Below are 23671 nucleotides of genomic sequence, written 5' to 3'. Positions count from 1 at the left end.
TACTCCAATACAGTTAATTACTATCTTAATGCACAATATAAAACACAACCCTCACACCCGGAGAAGGCTCCACGGCCGAAACGTTGTTTCCTTTCTTCTCTTTTCAGCATGGAATAAACCTATTGTTCCTTCGCAGCCTACGCATGCTGATGCAGCTCCCTACTTGAAATACAAAAAACAATATCCAGTAATTTAATTTTTACTAATTTGTTTTTTTTGTTTTTTGCTGTAAAAGCCTACAACACACCTGGTTCATGAAGACTAACCCAGAGCACCTCTGCCTCTCCCAGAGTTAGTGGACACAATGTTAACTCCCCATTTCTTTAAAGAGATTATTCTCTTTTCAGTCCATGATAACTGCTATGTAGACGAGGTTTCAGACTTTGATCACTAGACAGCAGTTTTGCTTCCTCTTCTTTTAAACTTTCGTAGCAGGCAGTACCGGTGACACCAGATGTGTGGCAGATCAAATCTCTTGTTTATCCTGTTAAGCTTCTACAACTTTAAAATGGTAAGGTCCATTAAATTGATATGTTTTTTGGTATTTGATTAAACAGTAAGTGTTCACACAAACAGAACTGAAAAAGAATGTAAAACATGACTACAGATTGAATAGGTGCTTATGTGTTTGTATAGCTACTCTGTGTGGAGTAATGTTTTTTTTTAAGTGAGAAAATGTCAATTCAAGAGCATGAAATTTAAAAGAACATGACTGTTCAAGTGCCTGTGAAACATAAATTCTAGACTTTTTTGTATGTGTACTGAAGGAGCTGTGGCAATAATTCTTGAAGTATTTGGAATTAAATTTGTAAATTGCTGTAAATTGTTCAGTGCCATTTCCTTGATTATGAAATATAATTTTAATTACTAGATATTTTAATTGCATTATCATGGATCAGGAATGAGCCATATTAATTACACAAAAAATAAATCTGGGTCTCATCAAAGTGTCTGAATCAATAAGAAATTCTCATCCAGAATAATTTCTATAGTGTGGAATAGGTCACTTGCAGTTTGTTTCTTAACTGGTAGCACTCAACTGGTCAGCCACCTCTGGGTTTGGGTGTCATAGATATACCACACAGTAACATTTCCGGTAGCATATACTGTGACAGGGACCGATGAGCTGTTAGTTTCATCTCCTACATCTCCATTCCAGTCACTCGTACCTCTGCTGTGGGACTGGGACTTGCAGTAGAACCCCCTGCAACTGGTACCATGCATACTGGTACAGAACAATCGATAATGACTGGTTAAAAGTAGGCAATTATGTGGTTTTAAAAAGCAAAATAATATGTTCCAAATTTGAAAAATTCTGCCACATCAGGTTGCATTTGTTTGCTTGCTTATCTATTTGCTGTGTTCTATTTCTGATTTATATTTGCATGTGCTGGGTAATATACAGTAACCTACTGTTTTCTAGGCCACCTTAATTGAGATTGAAAAAAAACAAGTCTGATAAATTAAGGCTCTAGAAAGGCTTTTTTCAACAAGCATATGACAAATTCTGTAATACAATAAAGGATGAATAATGAAAAAGAGGAGAACGTTTTTCATACAGTGCCTATAAAATCCCCACGATAAGATAAAAAACTGCAGAACTTACAGGTCAACGTTCAAAATTGTCATAATCTGGGTATTATAAAGTTATTATGAAGTCGTGTTTTATCCATGTTTACAAGGAAAGGTTTTACCCCAGTAATGAAACAAATGGCTTGCTTAGCTAGAAAAAAAGCCTTAAATTATATTTAAGGTATAATTTGCAAACATCCAGTACATGATCTATAGTATAACTGCAGGAGTGGGTTCTCAGTAAAACATTAAGATGGTCGGTCTTATTGAACTGTTGTTGTATACTCATCAATTTACAGGAAATAAGTTATTTCTGTATTAACAGACATGCAATCCACAGATATGATAAAACATAATCCAACTTTCGGCAGTTAATTAATAACAAAAAGTATGGATTAAAAGCCTTTAATTCCAAGTCTAGTTCTAGTATAAGCAGTTTAAGGGGCCAACACATTCACCTCCATGTGACCCGCCCACATTCTTGAGGATAAGACTTCAGTAGTTTTTTGGGGGGTCTAACTAACAACTGAAGGTTTAAAAGAGAGCAAATGTGTGTTTCTATATTACGTAAAGCTGAAAGCAGCTTACCTTTAAAATCTGTTTTTCATCAAGAAATATGAAACACATGAATTTGGCTGGGTCAACTACATTAAATATAGCAAAATGTTTTTAGTCTCAAGTACATACACCCAGATGGTGGTGATGTTACTAAAAGAAGATAAGCTCTACTCAAAAACGGAACAGGTAATAAATATTTTTCTGTAAAATGCTCATACATAAAAAATGCAGAGTTAATGATAGAAAGCTGATGATGTGATGAGAACTTTATTGTTAGCCAATCATTAATATTTTCACACTCAAATAATTAGTAAATTGCAGTTCTATGTAAAAATGGAATAGGACTATGGAAGATTGAATCACTGAATAATAATGTTATTCGGTTACAGAATTAAAATGTCAGATTTTTTAGGTCTAGATGGCAAACAGCATCTCTTAAAAAATATTTTTCCTTTTCACAGACCACACAAGATACTGTTGTGTTTTTATTGGTAAGTACTGCATATTTGTTGTCTTTTTAAATGTATATTCAATGTTTAATATGCTTTGTTATTGCTAAGTCTTTCCTGTTTCCAATTCGCTGATTTCTCACAAAAAGAATGAAATATGATAGTGTAGATATTTAATATATACCACTGTAAATAAAGGTGTGCGTGTGTGGTTATTCCAGTAAATCCCAGAGTAGTTTCCTTATTGGCTGCAATAAGGCTGTTTACATGGTCAATCAGTGCAATAGCTCAGATTTCAGAAAAGCAACGTTTCCTATTGCACATGATCCAGTTCTGAAATAGGAGAGTTTAAAGAATAAACAACTGAAAACTGCTGCCTCTGTTATTTTAGTAAAAACACAATTGACCGGATTATAATTCATATAACTAAATTTTGCATTGGATTGAGCAATTTGAGGTGTCACCAAACCATTCCCTGGCATATCAGTATTTTAAAAGCAAGCAACTGGGAACTATACTTAAGCTATATACCCCTTGCTGGAAAAAGCTTACAATTGAGCACAATGCAGTGTTTTACAGGGTACTATATTGCTCTATACTGAGAGGAATTAAAAGCACAAGAGAATCTATTGCTTTCCGCTCAATGGTTGAATTGTTAATATTTCTCAGTGTATGTTGCTACAGCATGTGTTGAGTACATCTTGAATGTCTGTATTGATTACTTTATTGTTTCTCAGCTGTCTGGGCATCAGTTTAATCAGAATTCCGACATAAAGGGGAATGAAAATATTGGTTTTTGCACAGCTCAGGTTTTTTCTGATACAATAAGCTAATTGATCAAAAAGGGACCACCAGATGTTTGACAACTTTTGAGGCAGGGACTTTCCGAAACTGTCCAGCCAGGTCATGTGACAAATGGTATACTCAAAATGTTGACTTAGGTGTCAGGGCAGGAGACAGATGGGATAGCAAGGACAGGAGTTCCCCCCACTTGGATCCTTCCTTGATGAATCAAATACATTCAGGTATTGGGTGCTGAAGGGTTTCATTAAATGGAGGTGCAGAAACTGTATTTTTCACACTTATTTCCCTTTCTTTATATTTACAAGAATATACAAGGCAAAGATTGTCTCTCTTGCTAGTATTTAAATGCATTTTTGTAGAGGGCCAGATAATTATTTTAGTATCAATCTATAGTGCATTTTTTATTTTTGGAGTATTATTTCCTTAATGAACAGTGGTCTATTTTTAAAAAATGAACACGTTTATATCTCTGAGTGTAAGCATGGACGTCCCAGTGTGTAAGGGTTTGATGTGTTTTGAGCTTTGGAACATATATTACATTAATAGTGCTTCGTAAATACTGATTTTGTGCCTTGTGTGTTAGTTTAGGCAAAGAAATATTTGTCCGTTATGCTATTGCCACCAAAATCATGGACATAAAAGAAGCTATGTGCCTTTACTCTATATTCCATGACTAGCAGGGACATTTTATTATTTAACTTTCGGAATGTACTTATCCTCAATCTAGGGTAATTAATTAGCTTCTATGAACACCCCCCTTTTACATTATTTACAACTATTTGTATGTTTTTACTAAGTTTGATTACAAACTTGTTGAAACAAAGGAATATACCCACTCCCATTTTGAACTTCAAGTTTGTTAAAATAAAAATATTTCTAGATAAACCCAAATATCAGAGCTATTAAACAGTATTGCAGTTTCAAGAAAATAATCAATTCTATAAAACACAGAAGCTACAAAGATTTGGAAGTGGGACTTGTTCTTGAGCCATGCAAGGTAATGCTGTAGGATCTTTCCAATCTGAGGGATTTAGATATGTGTTTTCCTTCAGAAGGCAATTTCTATTTTGATGAGTTAATGTCTTTCCTGTCTAGACTGAAAATTAAATCATTTGATTACATGAAATGAGGGCAATAAGTTGTCATTCTGGTGCTGTTATAAAATGATATTAAATATGTACATTTGTTTATTCAGATTATGTCTGACTGCAGGATTTTCTTTTTGTCCTTTTTTAGACAGGGAACACCACCTCTTCACCTAATGTAACATCAGAACTGGTGAGATTCAGTACTGTTCCTCTTAAAGAGATGTCTGTTCCTTGAATCAAAAAAGAAAATCTCAACTAATATTCAAAAGCACACAGTGAGATTTCAAAACAATGGAGTTGCTGAAGTCCAGAATGTTTTTTTTTCTTTTTGTAGCCCACATTCTGATTTAAACACTTTAGCCCAGATCATTTTGTTTTCAAAATTTCAGCTCTTCCTGTTTGAACCCAATTACTGTACATCTGTTACCACTAGCGACAGGTGCTACCAATTCACTAAGGTCTCCTGCCATGTCAGCCAGGCAGCAGCCTTTGCAATAAAAGGCCTACACTAAATGGAGGTTAAGGTAATGAAGGTGAGGGAGGTTAACATACTGGACACTTGTAAGCTTTAAACCTGTATATGCTGACAGAGTAACAGTAAAATCAGCCCATGGTCATGTGAAGTGCTACTTCTCTATGATGTTTCCAAATTTGGCAGGAGAAACCTGTTTACTATTATTAATTGCAAAACCTAACAGAAAAATAGATAAAAGATATTCTAATATAATACACAATGTATTCAGTACTACAAAATACATTTGTATGTTTTTTTAAATGAAAACAATAAGACAGTCTTAAACTGAACAATTATGAACAATTTCTAGAGATGTCAGCTTTAGAAATGCAAATACGTACAAATATGACTCTGGTGCCATCTATTGGGAAACTCATTTTGCATCCTTCATAAAACAAAGACTATTGGAATCTAGATAAGTGTTTTATTCACTACTGGATTAGCCCTACTAATGTTTTAAATACACAGTTTAGCAATACAAAGTTAATTTTATGGGATCTTATATAATGTAATAAGACTATGTCATTTATAATATAATATACATGGATGTACCCTCAAAACTGTAGCACAGTCGATGAAAACCAACAACCACGTTCAGATAGTATTTTTATGAGTCCTATACAATGAAGTCAAGATTAGATGTGTAAAGGATGAAATGGTCATCACTGGGGATTTACATTTTCTCACAGTGGTAGAGAAATCACTGAAACTGAAATGACAGACATGACTTTCTTTTTTAATTAATCATTCTAAAAGCAGCCCTGAGCCTTTGAATAACAATGTTTAATTGTATCCTTAGCCTTCAACTTCACCTACACCAGCCATAGTCCTACTTCCACCAGAAAAGGTGAGACTCTTACAGCATACAACATGCCGTAAGGCAGGAGCAGCGTGTTTTATTATTTCTGAAAATCACTGAAAACTGAATTTTCCCATTTTTAATGACCATATACTGTAGGCCATTGCAAGTATTTATAGTACGTGTTATTCTGTTGTTCGTTCCTTCACTGGCATTGATCCTAAGTGTTATTAAGGATTTTGGTTTTTAATGTAAAACAAACATCTATATCTTGTATGAATGCCAGTAGGGGCCAAAGTGGTATAAAAGTATGTGGTACTTCCTGAAATTGAACAAGCTCATGTTGATGCAGTAGCACCCGGGAACCAAACAATGTTCAATATGAGGAAATTTATCACTTTTATGATGTAGAAATCTGCTGATCACTTCTCTATTTCGTAGTTGCCTTCACTGCAACATGATGTGCCATAAATCATACAAAGTGGGGAAGCAATAAATTAATAAAATTAAGCAAATAAAAAGTAAACAGAAACATACTGTAGGATTCGTCATTAAAAGTGAAGAATTGAAGGCAAAAATGTGTACAATGTACTTGTATGTTATCTCTTTTGTAATATTTCATACAATGTTGGTCAGTACATGCTAAAAAAACGATAGTGCTGGTGAGTGATGCAATGGTTAGCATTGCTGCCTTGCGTGGCTGAGGCCCTGTGTTCAATTCCAGATCTGGGGTGTGGTCTGCATGGAGTCTGTATGGTCTCCTGCATTGAAGGGGTGCTCTGGTTTTCTCCCACTGTCCAAAAACAGATTTGTTGATCAATTTGCATCTGGAAAAAATTGGCCCTGGTGTGTGGTTGCGTGTGTCGGTGTGTTTCTGTATATGTGTCCTCGTGAGACTTATGATAGACCAGCGTCTTGTCCTGGGGTCTGCCCAGCTTTTCGCCCTCTGCTTGTTGTGATATACTCCAGCTCCCCCAACAACCCTGAATTGGAATATTGGAATGTTAGAAAATGGATCAACGGATATTGCTACTCTAGAATCAGTTCAGAGACAAGCAACCAAAAATATTCCAAGACACCCAATAGATCGATGGACTTCCAAGCATGCTGCTCAACTCCTAACTTAAATATATGAAATAACAGAACTGGGAGCCACATTTTTATTATATAAGTAATATAAATAAATGTGTGGCTTTGCAGCATAGAAAAAAGACTAACATGCTTCTTTTCAAGGAAAACTGTAATTTGGCAATTGGTCTGGCTGCTGGATTCCCAAGCTTTGTGGCTCTCTGCCTCCTGGTGGCTTTGATTGCATTACTGGTCTTAAAGAAAAAAAGAAATGCAAAGGTAAATGTACGCTTCACACATTTTTTTCTAAGTCTGGTAAATTACACAATTGTGCATGCAAAACCAAAACCAAAAGCTATCAAAAACTTGTAAGGCTTGCTGGAATTTATTTAATCATGGGACAAAGCAAAATAAAGTTTTGCTAAATATATCCACATATCATAGTTAGAAACATAAAAAAAATCATAAATAAATCTAGTCAAAATATTATACCTTTTAAAAAGTCTGTCTATATCTTTCTCAATATCAGTTTGTGTAGTTTCCTTTTTATTGTTTTAGAATATGTTGTGATAAAAGCAAAAGAACACAAAACAGAATACATACTGTAGAAAAAGAATAAAGTCAGCACAAAGCACTCTTTTAATCACGAGAAGGAGAGTGTTAAGAAGGTTAGATGTTATCTTATAACAAAATCTTTTTTCCAGTCAGTGATAAAGTAACAGGAAGTACAATGAAGGTGTAGGTCTGGAGCTGAGGCAAGATTTCACAAAGAATAAGTGGTCTAATTTAATTTCCAGTGGTCATATATTACTCTGCTGGTCCTGGAACTCAGTGCTTTATCACTATGGTATATACATTCCGGTAACAAGCAGATCAAAGTGCAAGCTTTTCTTTGAGGAACAGTCTATTTTAGTCAACTGAAAGTATATAAATTGAATGAAGTTAACATAAAAGTATTACTTATGTTACTTGTGACTTGTGTTTTGTTTCATGAGATATATATTTTATCCATTTTTTTAACATTAATATATATTAGGGAATATATTTTACGCAAATAGTGAACCTTAAATATTTTGAAAGATCAATCACACTAATAATCCCCAAAGTAGAACCAAAATAGATGTAGAGTACTGAACTCCTGTATATGTTTCCACAAAACATAATTCACCTAGGGCATAATAAAGCTTGAAATGAAGAATTTCTGTTCAAATGTATAAATTACATACAGCTGTACTGATATTTAACTTTGTTAAATATTGCTTCTATGAAAAATAATGCTTAAACTACACTAAGATTCCATAAGATATCTATTACAAAATTGCATTTGGAATCATATTTTAATCAAGTAATGAGTTTATACCTTTACTGTTTGTTTAAGTGTAAGCATGCATACACAGACCATTTGCTTATGCCACTAGTGAATTCAATTTAAATTTTTTATTTTTATTTATGAAGGACCTTATCATTCCAAAATAACAAATGGCTTGATATGACGTTTGTTTTGTCTAACCTTCAACTACAGTGATTTTGGTTACTTCAGAATAATTACTTTTTATAATGATGTGCTTAAACATTTTGTTTTGATCTGTGTTTGTTTTCCATTTCATGTAGGTACCTCAGCAGACATGTGTGGTAAGCCAGAAGTCATTTGAAGATCATGTATCTTTCTGTGTCTTTCTGCTTATATACTCAGCCACAGTCTGTTGATTTCATCTGTCTCACGAGTCTGGCTTTCCTGTACTAAATACTACAAAATAATCTACAGTACTGCCTTTCACCATTCCTACACATGCATACTTACACCCATCCATCCAGTTTCTAACCACTTCTTCTAATTCCGGGTCATGGCAGAGCTGGAGTCTATCCCAGCAAGCAACGGATGCAAAGCAGGGTACATTCTGGACGGAATGCCAATCCATCACAGGGCACACAGACACAAACACACTCCCATGTGGGACAGTTTTTACGAAAAGCCAATTAACCTACCAGTATATTTATGAAGAGTGGGAGGCATCGCTCAGAGGAAACCAACACAAATTTGGGGAGAACATACAAACTCCACACAGATAGCACCCCAGGTCTGAAATTGAACACATGGTCCCAGCAGTGCGAGGCGGCAATGCTAACCACTAGACCACTGTACTGGCCCTAAAACATACATGATTTATCTTATTTCCTTTCTAAAGAGGAAATGTGTTAGCATTGTAAGTATGATTAGAATTATTATCTATAAAGTGTCTTTTGTTCACATTTTCAAAAGGAACTCAAGGTGTTTCCGTGTTAACGTAAATAGTATGGTGCTGTGTTACCTGTGGTTGATACCAGGCTTTTCTAAGTGTTTAGTCTTACTGGCAAGCTCTTGAAAAGGGCTTTAAATGAGATAACCAGATTTTCTGAATTTATTGCTTTTTTCAAACAAGTCCTTATAAGATAGAGAATAATACAAGCGATATAATTCAAGTGTTAAAAAAACACAGCCCAATTTTCTATTTCCAAAAGTAATGTGAGAAATATTTTGTCCATTGTTATTTTTCACTCATGCATAAAGCTGTTTAATCAATGAGACATGTAGAAGCATTATTAATAAATAAGAAAGTTTTAGTGTGACAAAAAGGTTGTATATATTGATATATAAATGTAAATACTGTACAGTATGTTGCTAAAAACAATAAACCTGTTATTTCATTGGAAATTATTTGTTAAATAAAACAAATGTATTCGTTATTTTAATATTCACCATTACTCCTCTGAATTATTTCTATTAGGAGTCTACCAGAGAGGACAACCGTTACGAAACCTTACAGTTTGGTAAAAACCAGGACGAGGTAAAACAAGGCTAATGGTCAATATATATAGTTATAAAGATACATATATAGATATAAAGGAAGACTTCAAATGATTTATATGCTGTAGCTTGGTAAGGAGGATCAGTTCGATCAAATCATTGTAGGTACTGTAGGTCATAAAACTGCAAAATTCAGGCTCTGGAGAAGTGCCAATCTTTGGAAATTTATCATATTACCTAGAAGAATAATTCAAACAAATACTACTGATTCTTTGAATACACCTAAAGCATTTTATTTATTGATGTAAAATTGTAGACTGTTTTTTCAGACTTTGACGTTAAAAAGCTCTGAAAAAGATCGTAAAAGGAGGGTGTGGCGGCTGGTCAAAGGAAAGACTGCAAGTGCAGGCGACCTGCCACTAGAGGCCGCCAAAGGGCCCTTATAATAATAACAATAATAATTGCTTATACTTATATAGCGCTTTTTCTGGACACTCCACTCAAAGCGCTTTACAGGTAATGGGGACTCCCCTCCACCACCACCAATGTGCAGCATCCACCTGGATGATGCAACGGCAGCCATAGTATGTATTGTAAATAAACACACAAGGTGATAATTTTATAATTGATTAGATAATCTGTGAAAGGTTTTTGATGAACATACACATAATTCAGATTGTAATCAGATCGTGTTTGATATATAAAGGGTGGCCAAGGCACCAGTGGTGGTTGGGGATTTTGAGTACTTTGTTGGAAGTTCTAAAAAACACCTTGCTATAAAGCCTCCTACTCTGACTATGATGACTTTAAGGAAAATACTTAGGCTTTTTCATATACATATAATACATATTATGCTATGTCCAATTAATATATACATTTAGATTGTATTTAAAAAATGATCAATTTTTAAACAGCAATTTAAAAATTAAAAACAGTTCAGTTTTTGTGTCTGGAGTCTAATGAATGTACACAGTGAATAACCTTGGTGCTGTTCTTTCTCATTTTCTCAGGTATACTACAATATGACATGTACAAGTACGAACCGTTCCAGTTCAACCATACCACCCGCCCAGCGCCCCCTGCCGCGGCCCCCTGGCCAATCAGAAGGCTCCTATTCCATGCATTTACCTGGCACTTACTCCAATCACGCAGCAATTAAAAATTATAGATGACCTTGAAAAAAAGGAGAGGGCTGCCCAAATTTAAAAGTAACATCTTCCTACAGAGAAATTCTAAGGGACAAATGACTGTAATTCCCGCAATCCCAGGAAATTCCTATACTCATTTTTGGATTATGTGATCTTCTAAATGTTACCTACAGTCTTTCACAGTAGAGCATAGGATTGGTGGACAAAATCTGTTGTGCATGAAGTTAAAATAATTAAAAGCAAAACTAAAAATGATTTTCTTTGGAAAAACATGCAGTGTCAGATTGCATACAGTTTAAAGATTTAGACAAGGGGAACATTTATTTATTCATTCATTTTTCATGAATATCCTTAATATTTCAGTGACAGTAACATCCACGTTTTTAAATTCAGTCCTGACAGGTTTGTGTTAAAATTAGGTTATTGTATTTGAGTCGATATAAGAATACAGTGCTGCTGTCTATGGATGACAAAATGGATGATTAAAGCACCTTCTATAATGGTTTCTAGATCAGTTTTCAGAGGCATTTAGGAAAGAAATTATGCAGTTTGTAAAGTGTTACAGTGAGATTCAGCAAATATTTCAGAATCCTGTAGGTGAGGAAAAATACACCATTCTTCAAGATGAAATGAATAGCTTCATTTATTTGCTCCACAGACATTTGGCACAGGTAGAAACTACTACAACGATATCAGCTTCTATTTAAAAAAATAATTTTCTACATAGTTATGTAAACATTCTCTCTTATTTTGTGCAACCTGACTTCCACTATAACACTTGGAGTAATATAGATTCTTTTAAAGTCTGGAAAATATACATGAAATAAATAAACTTTGAGTTGGTATATAAATATTCACAAAAAATGGTTTTATCCAGAGCAGCCAATCAAATGTTTATAACCTGTAGAGCCCTAAAGCACATTACAAAGATTGTCTGTCTCACTTGATAATATCAGAGAGATATCTTGTCTCACTGGACATGTGATTTACTCTAGTCAGTCTACGGGATCACTGAGGTTAGTGAGCTGATCGTTGCAGATGAAAAATTAAGCTTGGCTATAGTGTCACCAGCCAGTATCTGTCTGGTTGCTAGATATGTGCCACATGGGGCTTTGATAAAGTAAACCTAGACCAGGGTAAACTTGTACAGAAATTTAGGAAGGAGGTTGGAATAAATTTCAACACTTGCAATTAAATTACCTGCTTTGTGAACTCTAGTGAGTTTAATGGAGCTTGTAAACGTTATTAAAAGATCATTGGTATAATTATCATACTGCGTTGCTTATTTACTCACATTATCATTCAGTACTGCCATACATTAAATGTACACGATTTGTAACATACTAGTTAATAGATTATTAGGTGTACATTATAAGGCATATTTTAGTTCTTGGTTACTGAAAAACAGCTTATTGCTAGTTTGTTAGGTATAAATGTCTAAATATGCCTTACCTTCTGATACTAATGAAGTGTATAACAGGTATTATTACCGTCAAAAGGCAATTACATGGTAAACCTTTGTACATTTACTATCCCTGGTATGATAATTGCTAGTACCAATGATTGCCTTATACTATATACAAGAAATAAAGCATTATGGATTTATAATTATTCTTATGTTTAAAATAATTTTAAAGTTACCATTATTATTTTCTAAATCCCTCCTACTGTACATACAGTATATAATGTGGTTATGTAAACACAAAAGTCTAATCATAATTTTCAGCCATTAAAAAAGGTTAAAGGCAAGGGCGTTTCCAATTTAAACATGACAAATCTTTCACTGATGGATGTAACCTCCTTCCCACTGAAATTACCTATTGTATCTTTTTGTAACAGAATGATCCATTCTTATCATCTGAGCTTTGATTATTTTAGGCATATGGATTTGTTGGAATCCTGTTTTTATCATGGTTTGTAGCTCATAGTGGCAAACATAGCTTTGCCATTTTGACTCAGATGTTACCAGCACCAGTATATGTTTGTATCATATGAGATACAATTAAAGAGCTTAAAGGAAACAATCGAAAAGTCTCTCAAAAAACTGACTTTATATTATTTTTTTTGCTTGGAAGTACAAAGCAATGTTTGATCCAAGAGGACTTAAGATGCTGAAAAACATTTCTTAGTACAATAGATACCAGTGTTCTCCTTGTATTTATAAAATATATGTATATACAGTATACTCATGGAAAAAAGAAACTCAACACCTCCTCCTCCTCCCTCTGGTCCTCCCATCTGTGTGGAACAGGCTGAAGAGTGACTCATCCGTGAAGAGGACCTGATGCCACTGATGAGTCCATCACAGCCTCTGTCTGGCCCAGGCCAGTCGGGTGTGACGTCTAGGAGGTGTGAGCAGAGGGCTTCTGACAGGTCGCCTTGCTCTAAGGCCAGCAGCATGGAGCCTCACTGTCCTGTCACTGATGCGGGCATTGTATCTGCCGGCAATTTCAGCAGGAGTATGGGTGGCAGACCTGAAAAAATCTCTCAGATGGACCAGTCTGATATGTCGGTCCTGCTCTGCTGTGGTCACTTGAGGGCGACCAGATCTTGGATGGCTATCTGTCCTGCCGATCTGCTGAAACCTTCTCTGCAGTCGGGACACAGTGGAGCAGCCTACTCCACAGTGTCTGGCAATGCTGGCACATGACATGCCTGCCTGCAGCATGCCAATGGTCCTCTCCCTTGCTTCTGGTGACATTCAAGGAATTATGGAATGTACAGAAAACTAAGTGTGGCCTTTTTTTGCAGTGACCTAGAGCTTTGAATTAAAGGCCTTTTTAAAGGTGACCTGATCGGGCATTGTTCCACCTGGACCTCGTTGGGTAAAAGTGCACCTAATGAGCTTTCATGTGATCGGCAACTTGCAATGCCTCACTGCACAATCTTTATTGCTGGTCAGAGGGCTTAAAACAAATCGACAACTTTTTGTGAAAGTACACCACCTATAACTATAGTATTCTCATTCCAGAAAATGTTGCGTTTCTTTTTTTCATCAGTATACTTTTAACATCTTACAGCTAACATGAACAGCTGAATCTGTTTTCAGATTTTGTTTTTCAGTTTTACTTCCTGAAAACTATAAAAGAGAAACACTGTGTATTATAAGAATGGATAATTTGGGGAAACCAAACTTTAACATTTTTGCTTGGGTTTGTTTCATGGAGTCTGTGCATACCAAAGAAGAGAGAATCAGACTGAAATGTTTCATGAGAAAAAGCCAATGATTTACAAGAACAAAGATTCACCAGTACCCTCTTACTTGTCTGAAAAGAAGAAAGCAACAGATTAAAATGGCTGAAATAACCATGACTGTTCAGAAGTTCAATGTTTCTGACATCATTTTCCACCATCTCTCCAGTTCCTGCTGTTCTTCATTGTTCTTCTGCTGCAGTGCCTTCAATCTGAAGTCCACCTATTAAAAATCACAAACATACTTACAAATTACAGCTAACAGAAACAAGCTGACATTAAGAGAAGCGAGCAAAGAAATAGGTAAAGCCTTATTCCACACTGAAAAGAAAAGAAATGAATCAATATTTCAGCTGTGTTGTGTTTGTTTTGAAATGGTGTAAATTCTTTTCTATTTATGGTTTTCAATATAACCTAATTTATAAATTGAATGAATGAATGATCGGGAAATGTGCTTGGCAGCAAATGTTTTCTTAAAATTATGTTAAAATGTTTTAATGCAACTGTGAGTAAGACAGGGACATGTTAATTTGTAAATAATTTTCTTTTTCTGATATATCATAGTTGAACACAATCTTTTAGCTTTTTTACTTGTTTTTTAGTCAGATGTGGGGAAAAATATCTATTAACTCAATATATTTTATTTAATTATTAAAACCATGTACAACACCTTGCAAAAGTATTCATCCCCATCCAATTTGTTAATTAAAAATGATGTATAACACAGTTAATATTTTTAATGAAACACTACTGCTGAAACTGGACACTTGTGAGTGAAAGTATGACAAACCTACATTAGTCAAGGTGGCCAAAATTTGGAGTGACAGAGTTATCGAATGGCCTCTGTGTGAAATAGTAGTGATTCACATGGTTATAGAAAAATTACAATTTTCTCTGCAAAGAATCAACTATGAAGCCCAAGGAGCTTTCAGAGCAAGTGAGGGATAAAGTTGTATAAAGGTACAGTATGTGTCAGGAGAAATGTATTAAAAATAGTGTCTCTTCAAACTTTGCTGCTGGACAACGAGGAAACTGGTAAGAGATGCTACTGTGAAGTGTTTTGGGCAAAAATATTTGCAAAATAAAATAATGTTATTCAATCCCAGAATAGAAAGAAGAGAACTATGATTTTGTGTTGTTTTATAAACATTTAAAACAAACGTAAAAAGCATCCCTTGAATCCCTATTACCTTCTGTGCAGGATTATGTGGGACGATCACTTTCCTGGTGACACTTTCATAAGATGGAGAAGAAGCTGTGACTTGATACTCCCCTGGTACCAGAAGCCTCCAGTAGTCTCCATCCTCAGCTGGTGAAGAGTTGAAAAGAGTACGAGTTCATCTCAGTTCTTAGACACTCAGATATTGTACCAAGGCCATAAAGTCTACCATTTACTTTTGTTCCAGACAGGGAATTGAAATCAGTCTGTATAAAGAATGCATCTAGACATATCATAGGATACACAGGTGGATGCTGCACATTGGTGGGGTGGAGGGGAGTCCCCATTACCTGTAAAGCGCTTTGAGTGGAGTGTCCAGAAAAGCGCTATATAAGTGTAAGCAATTATTATAATTATTATTACTCTGAGGTGATCATTCACACTATGCCCTGATGGGAACAGATTAGAAATATTGGGACCAGATTTGGTACATTATAAAAATAAGTTGCAGTCCCATAAGAAAACTGCATTAGAACAGCAGGACTATGAAGGTAAGGACTCCAAACCTATTTAGGGAAGTGTACATCTCTACATTTTTGTAATTTATTATTTTTGCATTTCTGTACGATTCCCTTTTCTTAGTACTGAAGAGTCAAAGATTGGATAGTTGATTTACTGTAAGCTAGCTTTGTGAAATTTAGGACAACTTTTCTTCTTGGAGAAAAAAATTATGCCAACTGCATTTCGGAGAGAAAAGTGCGAAGAAAAAGAACCGTTTCCAATTATTTTGTGGTTGAAAAGAAAGTGGCAAACCTGTGGTGATGTCGTGGTCGATGCCTTTGACTGAAATTGTTGCATTTGCTATTGGATTTCCCTCGCTGTCAGTAACAAATCCTTTGATCCCTCGGTGAACCTGAAACATTAAACTCAAAGTAAACTCTCAGATGGAAATATTATCACTTCTGACAGATTTCCAATGAAAATGAAAAATAATTTTCCTTTTCATTTTTTTTTCAGTAAGATTCATTCTGCTAGAAGTGGACATGATGAGTTTTTGAAGTTGTGAAGGCTTTAAGTATTGATACTTCACAGCCCTAAGTAAATATCACAAAATGTATGCAGCATTGGAGTCACGCTTGACCAGATAAGGATGAATGACCCACATTGTGCTACATAAACTGTAGCAAATTAAGCCTTTCAGGTTGCAAAAGGCTACCGTACCATTACCAGGGTGTAGTGCATAGATATACCACCTACTGTTTGGTTAAATGGACCTATATCTCAAAGGATATCTCTGAATATCTAGAGGAATCAATGCAGCAATGTGTTGTAACTGTAATCACTTCTGGATGTGAACCAGCATGGTATTAGAACAGTTATCTGAATTCCTGTGTCAAACAATATGTATGACAAATGAGAATTTATTCATTACCTGCTGAATGTAGTTAATGAGTGAGGCCTTGTTATCAAGCCAGTACTTCCTTAAATGTGACGCAGGGGGGAACTTTTCACAGCTCAGCTCAACCGTTATCTCAAAGCAGTTAGTGCTGAGGTAGTTAAAATCCTGCATACCTGTGAGAGAACAAAATTGTGGAGAAGCTGCACATTTTGACTTTAAGGCTGATTTGTTGATGTCCATATCAAGATTTTGTGAGTTACGCACATTAGTTACGCAGTAATATTAAAATGAATCTTTGTCCCATGTAACCGCAACCTCAGGAAATTTCTGAAATACAGAAAATCCCCAAAATGATTGTAGATTTTAACAGTAATACAACTCAGCCCTGTAAAGATAAGCAAAGGGAGTTACTTTGAAAAGAGTAAATTGCCACAAGTAATATGCTACAGGAAAGCTAGAGGAAGTCACTTCCTTTCATTTCAGCTAGTCTGCTGGCTTTCAGCCACCATACCTCCAGGGACACTATACCAGGCTGCCCCGTTGGTCGTTCCGTTTATAAACCCATCATCTCCCTCCATGTCACAAGGGAGTCTGTGGGGGTTTGACATGACGGGGTTGTGTGTAGCATAGGCATGAGCCAGGCTTTTGAACATGGCATCGTCAGGACACGGGGTGTACTGCTTATCCACGCCTGCGTGTTTTGACAGAAAACAAGGTGTATCACAACCACAGAACGAATAAAAACAACTTATTTTGATGTTGAATCTCAGTCTGCCTTGAAGGGCATGGTCCTTGAAAATTGAACTCACTCCACAATCGATTAGTTAATTCACATATTTTTTACATTTTCTTAAATGTGACATTTTTTAAATTCTGAGGCACACTTGTTAAGGCATGAAGGCATTGCACTGCAGCCCACCAGTAGGGAAACTCTTACCTTAAGCATGGTATAATCCATCGACAAAAAAATCAAGCCTTTAGAATATTGCTCATTAAGAAATATACTATACACATTGTGCGTTTAAACTTTTATCGATACCTCTACATTTGGGCAAAACAGCTCTTCTGTCTTACAAAATCCTTGTATTGCATATATTTTAGCAACATTTACTGTTACCTGTTCTTGTCTCATCATAGGGATAGTTAGCAACAATGTCTCCACCATGGAGATTAGCTGACATAACAAATGGAATTTGCATTATCCACTTGATGACAGCCTTAGTCTCTGGGGCCAGCTGCAAATTGAGATGTAGACAGATTAATATTAACAAAGTATTTAGAGTTTAACACCTGCAGGATACAGTATTTGTATGCTTGCTTTCACTCCCTGTGTGCTAAAATACTGGAATGTCTCTCACAGTCATCTTCACAGTAGTCTGGCATAAATTGGCTTTACTGTTTGCATATGCTTCTGGGTAATCTCGATGGAATATTTTGGTTTTGTACTAACACACCACACACCATAAGGGGAATACAAAGCTGTAGTGAAAGCTGCCAGTTGTTAAAACACTTACAAGCCAGTGCTTGACTCATGTAAAGCATACTGCAGGAGTGGGTGGAGACTTTGATACTTCCCACTCAGCTCAAGTGTTGAAGAAGAGAGAGCAGAGATAGATGTAATTATACTGAAGAGAAAATGCATGAAAAGCAAAAACATCAACATAAACATTGATGAGCTTTTCATTTTGTAATTGAGGTTCTTAAGTTTAAAAGTCTCCTATCAATAACATTTGCAAATTTATTTCCTGTTGATGTCTGTGTTTGTGCCAGGAAGAGAAATACAAGTAAGCATTAGAAATTACCATCTTAAGTAAAGGCAGAACTGCTCAACCTGAGCAAAGAATGCAAACCAGTCTGAAAAGTTTACTGAACCCGGCCTAGTGGATCGCTTGTTTACTGATACAGTTAAGTCACATGGTTAGTCACAATTCCATTCAGATAAGTGTGAATTTAAGATGGAAAAAAATAAAGCAGAAAACTGCAATTGTTTTTTTTTCATGGAGGAAAATTAATTCAATTTGTATTACTAATTTGATGTAATATGCCAGTGACATGAAACAGCAAAATAGGAAGTACCTTGCTGTTCTCTTTCACACGGTTCTTGATGTCCTGGAGAAGATGGTGATTGGGGCCTCCTGAGCGCTCGTTCAGATAGGCTATCTTGTCCAGGTCAGGGAAATTACGGTTGAGGTCGATGCCCTGGCCATTGGCTCTTCCTAGAAGCCAGTCCTTCACACTGCCTCTCTATATACATGAAGGCATGAATTACTTGTTTACTTAAGCTGCAGTCTTAAAGTGTATAGCTGTGTTGCAAGGCTTTCTTTAAATTGAAATGTCTGTAACATAAAATCTGTCAAAGTTTCCATAGCTGTCAATTTCCGAGCTTTAACATTCATTTGACTTGATTATGGTGGTTTTCCCTTGGATGCACTAGAGATTAACAAAAGGGGAAAAATCCAAAAAGCTTTTGTAGGCTAGCAGAGTTAAAAGACCTTGGTGCACAGGGAAAACAAGTATTTGAAGTGCAGAAGCCTTCAAGCATTATAACATAAAAAAATGAGAATTACATTATCGCTTTGCCATTAGATTTAGGTTTGGTTTAAAATGTAAAAAATGTAGTCTGTATCACTTGTACCACAGATTTTGCTAACTAGTCAAAATGCTTGTTTGGAAGATATGGAATGAACTACCTTAGTCAGAAGATCACAAGACTGACCTGAGAGGCTGCCAGCTCAAAGCCATCAGGGTTCATGGAAGGGAGAATGTGAATGCGTGTGCTCTGAATTAAGTTGAGGATGGTGTTGTTCCCTCGCTGGTACTCATCGCACAGGTATTGTGCTAAATACACAAGCAGCTCCCGACCAACAGCTTCATTGCCGTGCATGTTGCCCACAAGTTTCATCTCTGGCTCTCCTAAAAAAAATGAGAGTAAAGAATTTGAGTGGTCATGCCTGGTTGGGGAAAGCTAGCAAATGAAATAAAATAATCAAGATTAGACATAGGATAGAAAATAATACCATATCAGCCACCTAATATGGCATTAGCTTACCTTTGTGTGCTATCACCACAGATGGTTCAAGAGTAAAGAGGTGCATTGTCTCCAGACTTAGGTATTTCTGTGCTTACTTTAAATCAAGTGTGTATGTGGAATGGTATAGTTGAAATCATACATACAGCAGCATTCAAATGGGCATTGATTTTCAGGCATTTGTGAACAATAACTCTTTCTGTACTCATGTTTTTAGTATAGTGAAGAAGTCTTATTTTCCTACAGAATTATTAAAGAAACACTTTAGTGTTCGGCTCTAAAACAAGCGAATTCTAAACACAAATATCCCAGGTATTAATAGCATTTATTTCCCCTCTCTCAACATCTTAGCCATGGACTTAATAAATGTGAGCAACAGTGTAGATAATACTGCGTTTGCATTCAATGCATTTATTAGGACTCTTCTACTTAAACCTAATGACCCAGAAAATGGCCCATGTGTTATTTAAGATGCATATCCCAGAAATCAGCTCTTTATTTGAGCAGTGCATCTTCCATTTAAACAGAAAGCAAACATAAACACGTACAAAGGAGAAAACTCATGTTATTCATGACAAGAATAATAATCACCCAAAAATCTGGCATATGAAAAAAAAACAAGATAAAAAAACCACATATGAAAAGAGCAATCAATATAACATGTTTTTCTACTACAAGTTATCTTTTTTTGGCTCACGAGTTACAGTTTTTGGATGTCACTTCCAACCACATCAGTAAAATTCCACACGCATGTTAATTATGTTAATTAAGCAGGAAAGCTGCTTAAATCAGGTTTCAAGGTTGAGAGTTGTGCAGCAGCAGTACCTAGAGCCACAGGTGCACATGTGTGCATTGAATCCATGAGGTCAGCAGTGATATTCTCTCATTCTGCTTTAACACAACCTTTTAGAGGCTACATTTAAATACCTTGTAAGGGCAAAGAGACATTCAGAATGTGATTATGATCTGCAGCACACAAGGAAGACAAAAAATGATAAATGTGAGTAATACAAAGTAGGTTAAAAATCTACTTTTAAAGCTTCAGCAAAGTGGGATGAGTACAGAACAAATACTGGCATCAAATTTGTTTCACCTGTTTACCATGTTTTATTTTTATTTGCCTTTCACATCATTCCTGTTTTGTCTTAATTGGAACAATTGATCCTATTTCCTTTTCCAAAGATGCATTCTCCTCCCCTGAAGAAGAAGCTAGAAAAACAGATTTTGACTGGAGGGACGTCATGAATCTTTATTACTATGGTAACAGCACTGATCTCATGGGCACAAAGGAGGACTCCCACTGTCAACACACTCCACAGTCCTTCCACAGGCTAAAAATAGACTTTGGATCGCAGCAGGAGCAGAAAACCACTCTGCTCTTTCCATAGGTTACATGGATGATTGCTTTTACAGCTCAGGCAAACAAAAGAATCAGACCTTCTCCTGACAATGACTTCTTGTAAAGGGTACTGGATGAAACACATACTGTAAATGCAAAGATTTTGTCACACAAACAGGTAAAAAATATGATATGATAACAGTAATCCACCCACCAATATAGTTACCTGTAGCTCCATCCACCCACACTTCTTCCTACTTGTTCATATTCAGAAATCTGAATAATACAATTCCACTAAAACTTTACCACTTCAGCTAATTGACCAAATTCCAACTTCATTTACCAAACAGCTGGATGGGAAGCAATATCAAATGAAAAACAAAACATATATTCCCCTATAGATTGTTACAGATGTACAGATGTAAAAATTAATTAACTATGAAGTATGAGTAGATCCTGTATACCAATAATATAATACAGTATTCTGTGACAATTTAAGTTTAGACAAGATTTAAATATTAAATATTTATTTATTATGTTTTCTAGAAATCCATCAGTTTAACATAACACAGTATTGGTAGATATGAAGAGCTTTGTGAGGAGCTGAATCAGTGTGTAAGCTACAAAGGAATTAATACAGGGTCATTTTTTACAGAAAACTAAAAAAACAAAAAACAGATTCTTGCTGCAAAGCCATCTCTTTATACACACCTGAGAGAGGTTTCATAACTGAATTTTGTTTAGCATGCAATTAACATCTGCTTGTTGTATGTAGCTTGATGCTTTTGAAAAATTCTACAAGTTACAGTCATATTTCTATGAATAAGGTTGAATTTTCAACATTATGGTATTCAAGGATCTGAACTAGAAACACTTCCCTTCCTATATTATATCAATGATTTAGAATGTTGTATAATTTAATAAACTAGTCAAGTTTGCAGATGATACAAAGAAGAAAACAGAAAGCACCGTATAGCCTGCAAAGCCAATTAAACAGATTTATATTTTTGATAAATTTAAATTAGATTTGATTTAAATTTAAGAATGAAGATAAATATATCAAGATAACCTGTTTGAATACACCATCAAGTACTCACAATTTACATTTACAACAAATACATTTACAAGCCTGTACTTCACTTTTTTTTAAAGTCAAACATTTCATTGATAACAGGATAAGAAGGAAGCAGAGCTCAAAGAAACAGCAAGACACCAGACTCACATTCAATAAACAAGTACTGATAATGATAATCAAGACTGGAGAAGATAGTAACATGCATTACCTTTTCTTTGTCAAAATAATGGAGATTAAATTACTCTCTCACAACTTTTGTGAAGATAAGCTTCAAATACAAGGTTCAAATGACACCAAAATTCATGAACTGAGTCCCTGAACCATCAATGATCAAACTATGACATTTGCTGAAAAAGACCCAACTAGCATATAGAAAACACTTGCTGTGTGATAATGTTGATAAGGTACATTGACTACTTGATCAATTTGAAGCTTTGTATGAACATAATCTTTCATTAAAATATAAATGAAAACTTGCTATATGTATAGTGCAACAACTTTCCCCAATGGTAACATATAATGTCTAAAAAATAGAAACAAGAATGGAGCCCTATTGTACATGAGATCAACGTTGTTAAGCAGGCACAACACATGATTTGAACAAATTCTTTTCTTTGAGTTAGTTAAGATTAAAATCATGACAAACAGTGTCATAAATACCAAAAACTCTGTCTAATCTATTTATTTGGATGGATTGATGAACTGTATCACTAGAGGCACTTGAGCTTGACAGGAATGGAAACAAAACAGCAGTTAGCAGCCATTAGCAGTTTATTATTTATTTAGTATTTAATTAATAATTGTAACAAGCTTTCTAGTACTATAATCTTGCCAAGTACTATGCATTGATCTGCAAACTGGATAATAAACTGGATAATAAAGCTCATTTACTGAAAAATGAGCTGCTAACTAAACAGTAACAGTCCATTTTAGAACTTTTGTCAAAGGTAAGTTGAATATTGATAAACACTGAGCAGTTAAGAGTCTATGTTCTGCTTTTTTTAAAGAGAGATGATACCTATAATTCTTAGGGATGAAGAAACTTAATTATTCATTGGTGATGTGCATGATAATGGGACAGACAATATACTCAATAGAAATTCAAATACTTTAAATGCACAATACCGGGAACAGTGATCTTTTCAGATAATTGCTGAGGACAGATTTGCCTTAAGCATGGGATAAAACATGAAGGAAAATGGCACTGTGCACTTGTAAGATCACATCATCATCACCACTTTTAATAACTGCTTACAAAATTCTAGGTCACGGTGGCCCAGAGCCTGGGTAGCCTGGGTGCAAGGCAGGATACACCCTGGAAGGGGCACCAGTACATCACAGGGCACACACTCACACCAGGGCCAGTTTTTACATAAGCCAATTGACCAACCAGCATGTCTTTGGAAGGAGCACCTGGAGAAAACCCGCATGAACAGGGAGAGAACATGCAAATTCCACACAGATAGCACCCCACCAATTCACCTCAGGGCCCCTGTGCTGGGAGGCAACAATGCTGAGCACTGCACCTCCATGCCATCCCTGTACTATACTGTACGTTGGTCACCACATTAGAGAAAATTGCTGCTCTGGAATCAGTCCAGAAAAGAGTGACCAGAAACACAGCTGGAATTATTAAAGGAATGTCCTACTTTTAATGTCCTACTTCTACTTAGCAGAAACTAAGTGCATTTAAA

General features: G+C 35.6%; 2 protein-coding genes across 5 annotated transcripts in view; one reads left to right on the top strand and one right to left on the bottom strand.

The window, feature by feature from the left end:
• Nucleotides 1-393: 393 nt before the first annotated feature.
• LOC107077386 (opalin-like) lies at nt 394-12056 on the top strand. Of its 4 annotated transcripts, none has more exons than XM_069189111.1 (8): nt 394-511; nt 2592-2621; nt 4620-4661; nt 5785-5832; nt 7018-7131; nt 8464-8511; nt 9618-9677; nt 10648-12056. In XM_069189111.1, the coding sequence occupies exons 1-8, from the start codon at nt 455-457 to the stop codon at nt 10807-10809; spliced, it is 561 nt and encodes a 186-aa protein (XP_069045212.1). In that variant the 5' UTR covers nt 394-454; the 3' UTR covers nt 10810-12056. The 4 variants fall into 4 exon arrangements, with proteins under 4 accessions (XP_069045212.1, XP_069045213.1, XP_069045211.1 ...); XM_069189110.1 differs by lacking the exon at nt 394-511 and adding an exon at nt 1746-2316; XM_015347425.2 differs by lacking the exon at nt 394-511 and adding an exon at nt 1750-2316 and having other exon boundaries at nt 8464-8484.
• The window catches only part of LOC102695460 (carboxypeptidase E-like), a 36408-nt gene continuing 24147 nt past the window's right edge, over nt 11411-23671 (bottom strand). Inside the window, exons 2-9 of the mRNA XM_006630787.3 lie at nt 19252-19448; nt 18612-18779; nt 17653-17770; nt 17047-17226; nt 16569-16708; nt 15950-16049; nt 15168-15286; nt 11411-14200 (exon numbers count right to left, since the gene is read on the bottom strand). Coding sequence (XP_006630850.1) covers nt 14102-14200; nt 15168-15286; nt 15950-16049; nt 16569-16708; nt 17047-17226; nt 17653-17770; nt 18612-18779; nt 19252-19448 — 1121 coding nt within the window. The 3' untranslated portion in view covers nt 11411-14101. The remainder of the gene's footprint in view (nt 14201-15167; nt 15287-15949; nt 16050-16568; nt 16709-17046; nt 17227-17652; nt 17771-18611; nt 18780-19251; nt 19449-23671) is intronic.

This window comes from Lepisosteus oculatus, chromosome 4 (genome assembly GCF_040954835.1).
Source record: "Lepisosteus oculatus isolate fLepOcu1 chromosome 4, fLepOcu1.hap2, whole genome shotgun sequence".
Lineage (NCBI taxonomy): Eukaryota > Metazoa > Chordata > Actinopteri > Semionotiformes > Lepisosteidae > Lepisosteus > Lepisosteus oculatus.
Note: the sequence above shows the minus strand (reverse complement) of the source record. Positions and strands in the feature narration are given on the sequence as shown.

Bases quoted from the DNA above. Each gene is read 5' to 3' on its own strand.
- LOC107077386 (XM_069189110.1), top strand. From the start codon at position 2,236: ATGTTTTTAGTCTCAAGTACATACACCCAGATGGTGGTGATGTTACTA. The intron at 7,132-8,463 runs GTAAATGTACGC...CATTTCATGTAG, and splicing joins AGAAAAAAAGAAATGCAAAG to GTACCTCAGCAGACATGTGT. The intron at 9,678-10,647 runs GTAAAACAAGGC...TCATTTTCTCAG, and splicing joins TTGGTAAAAACCAGGACGAG to GTATACTACAATATGACATG.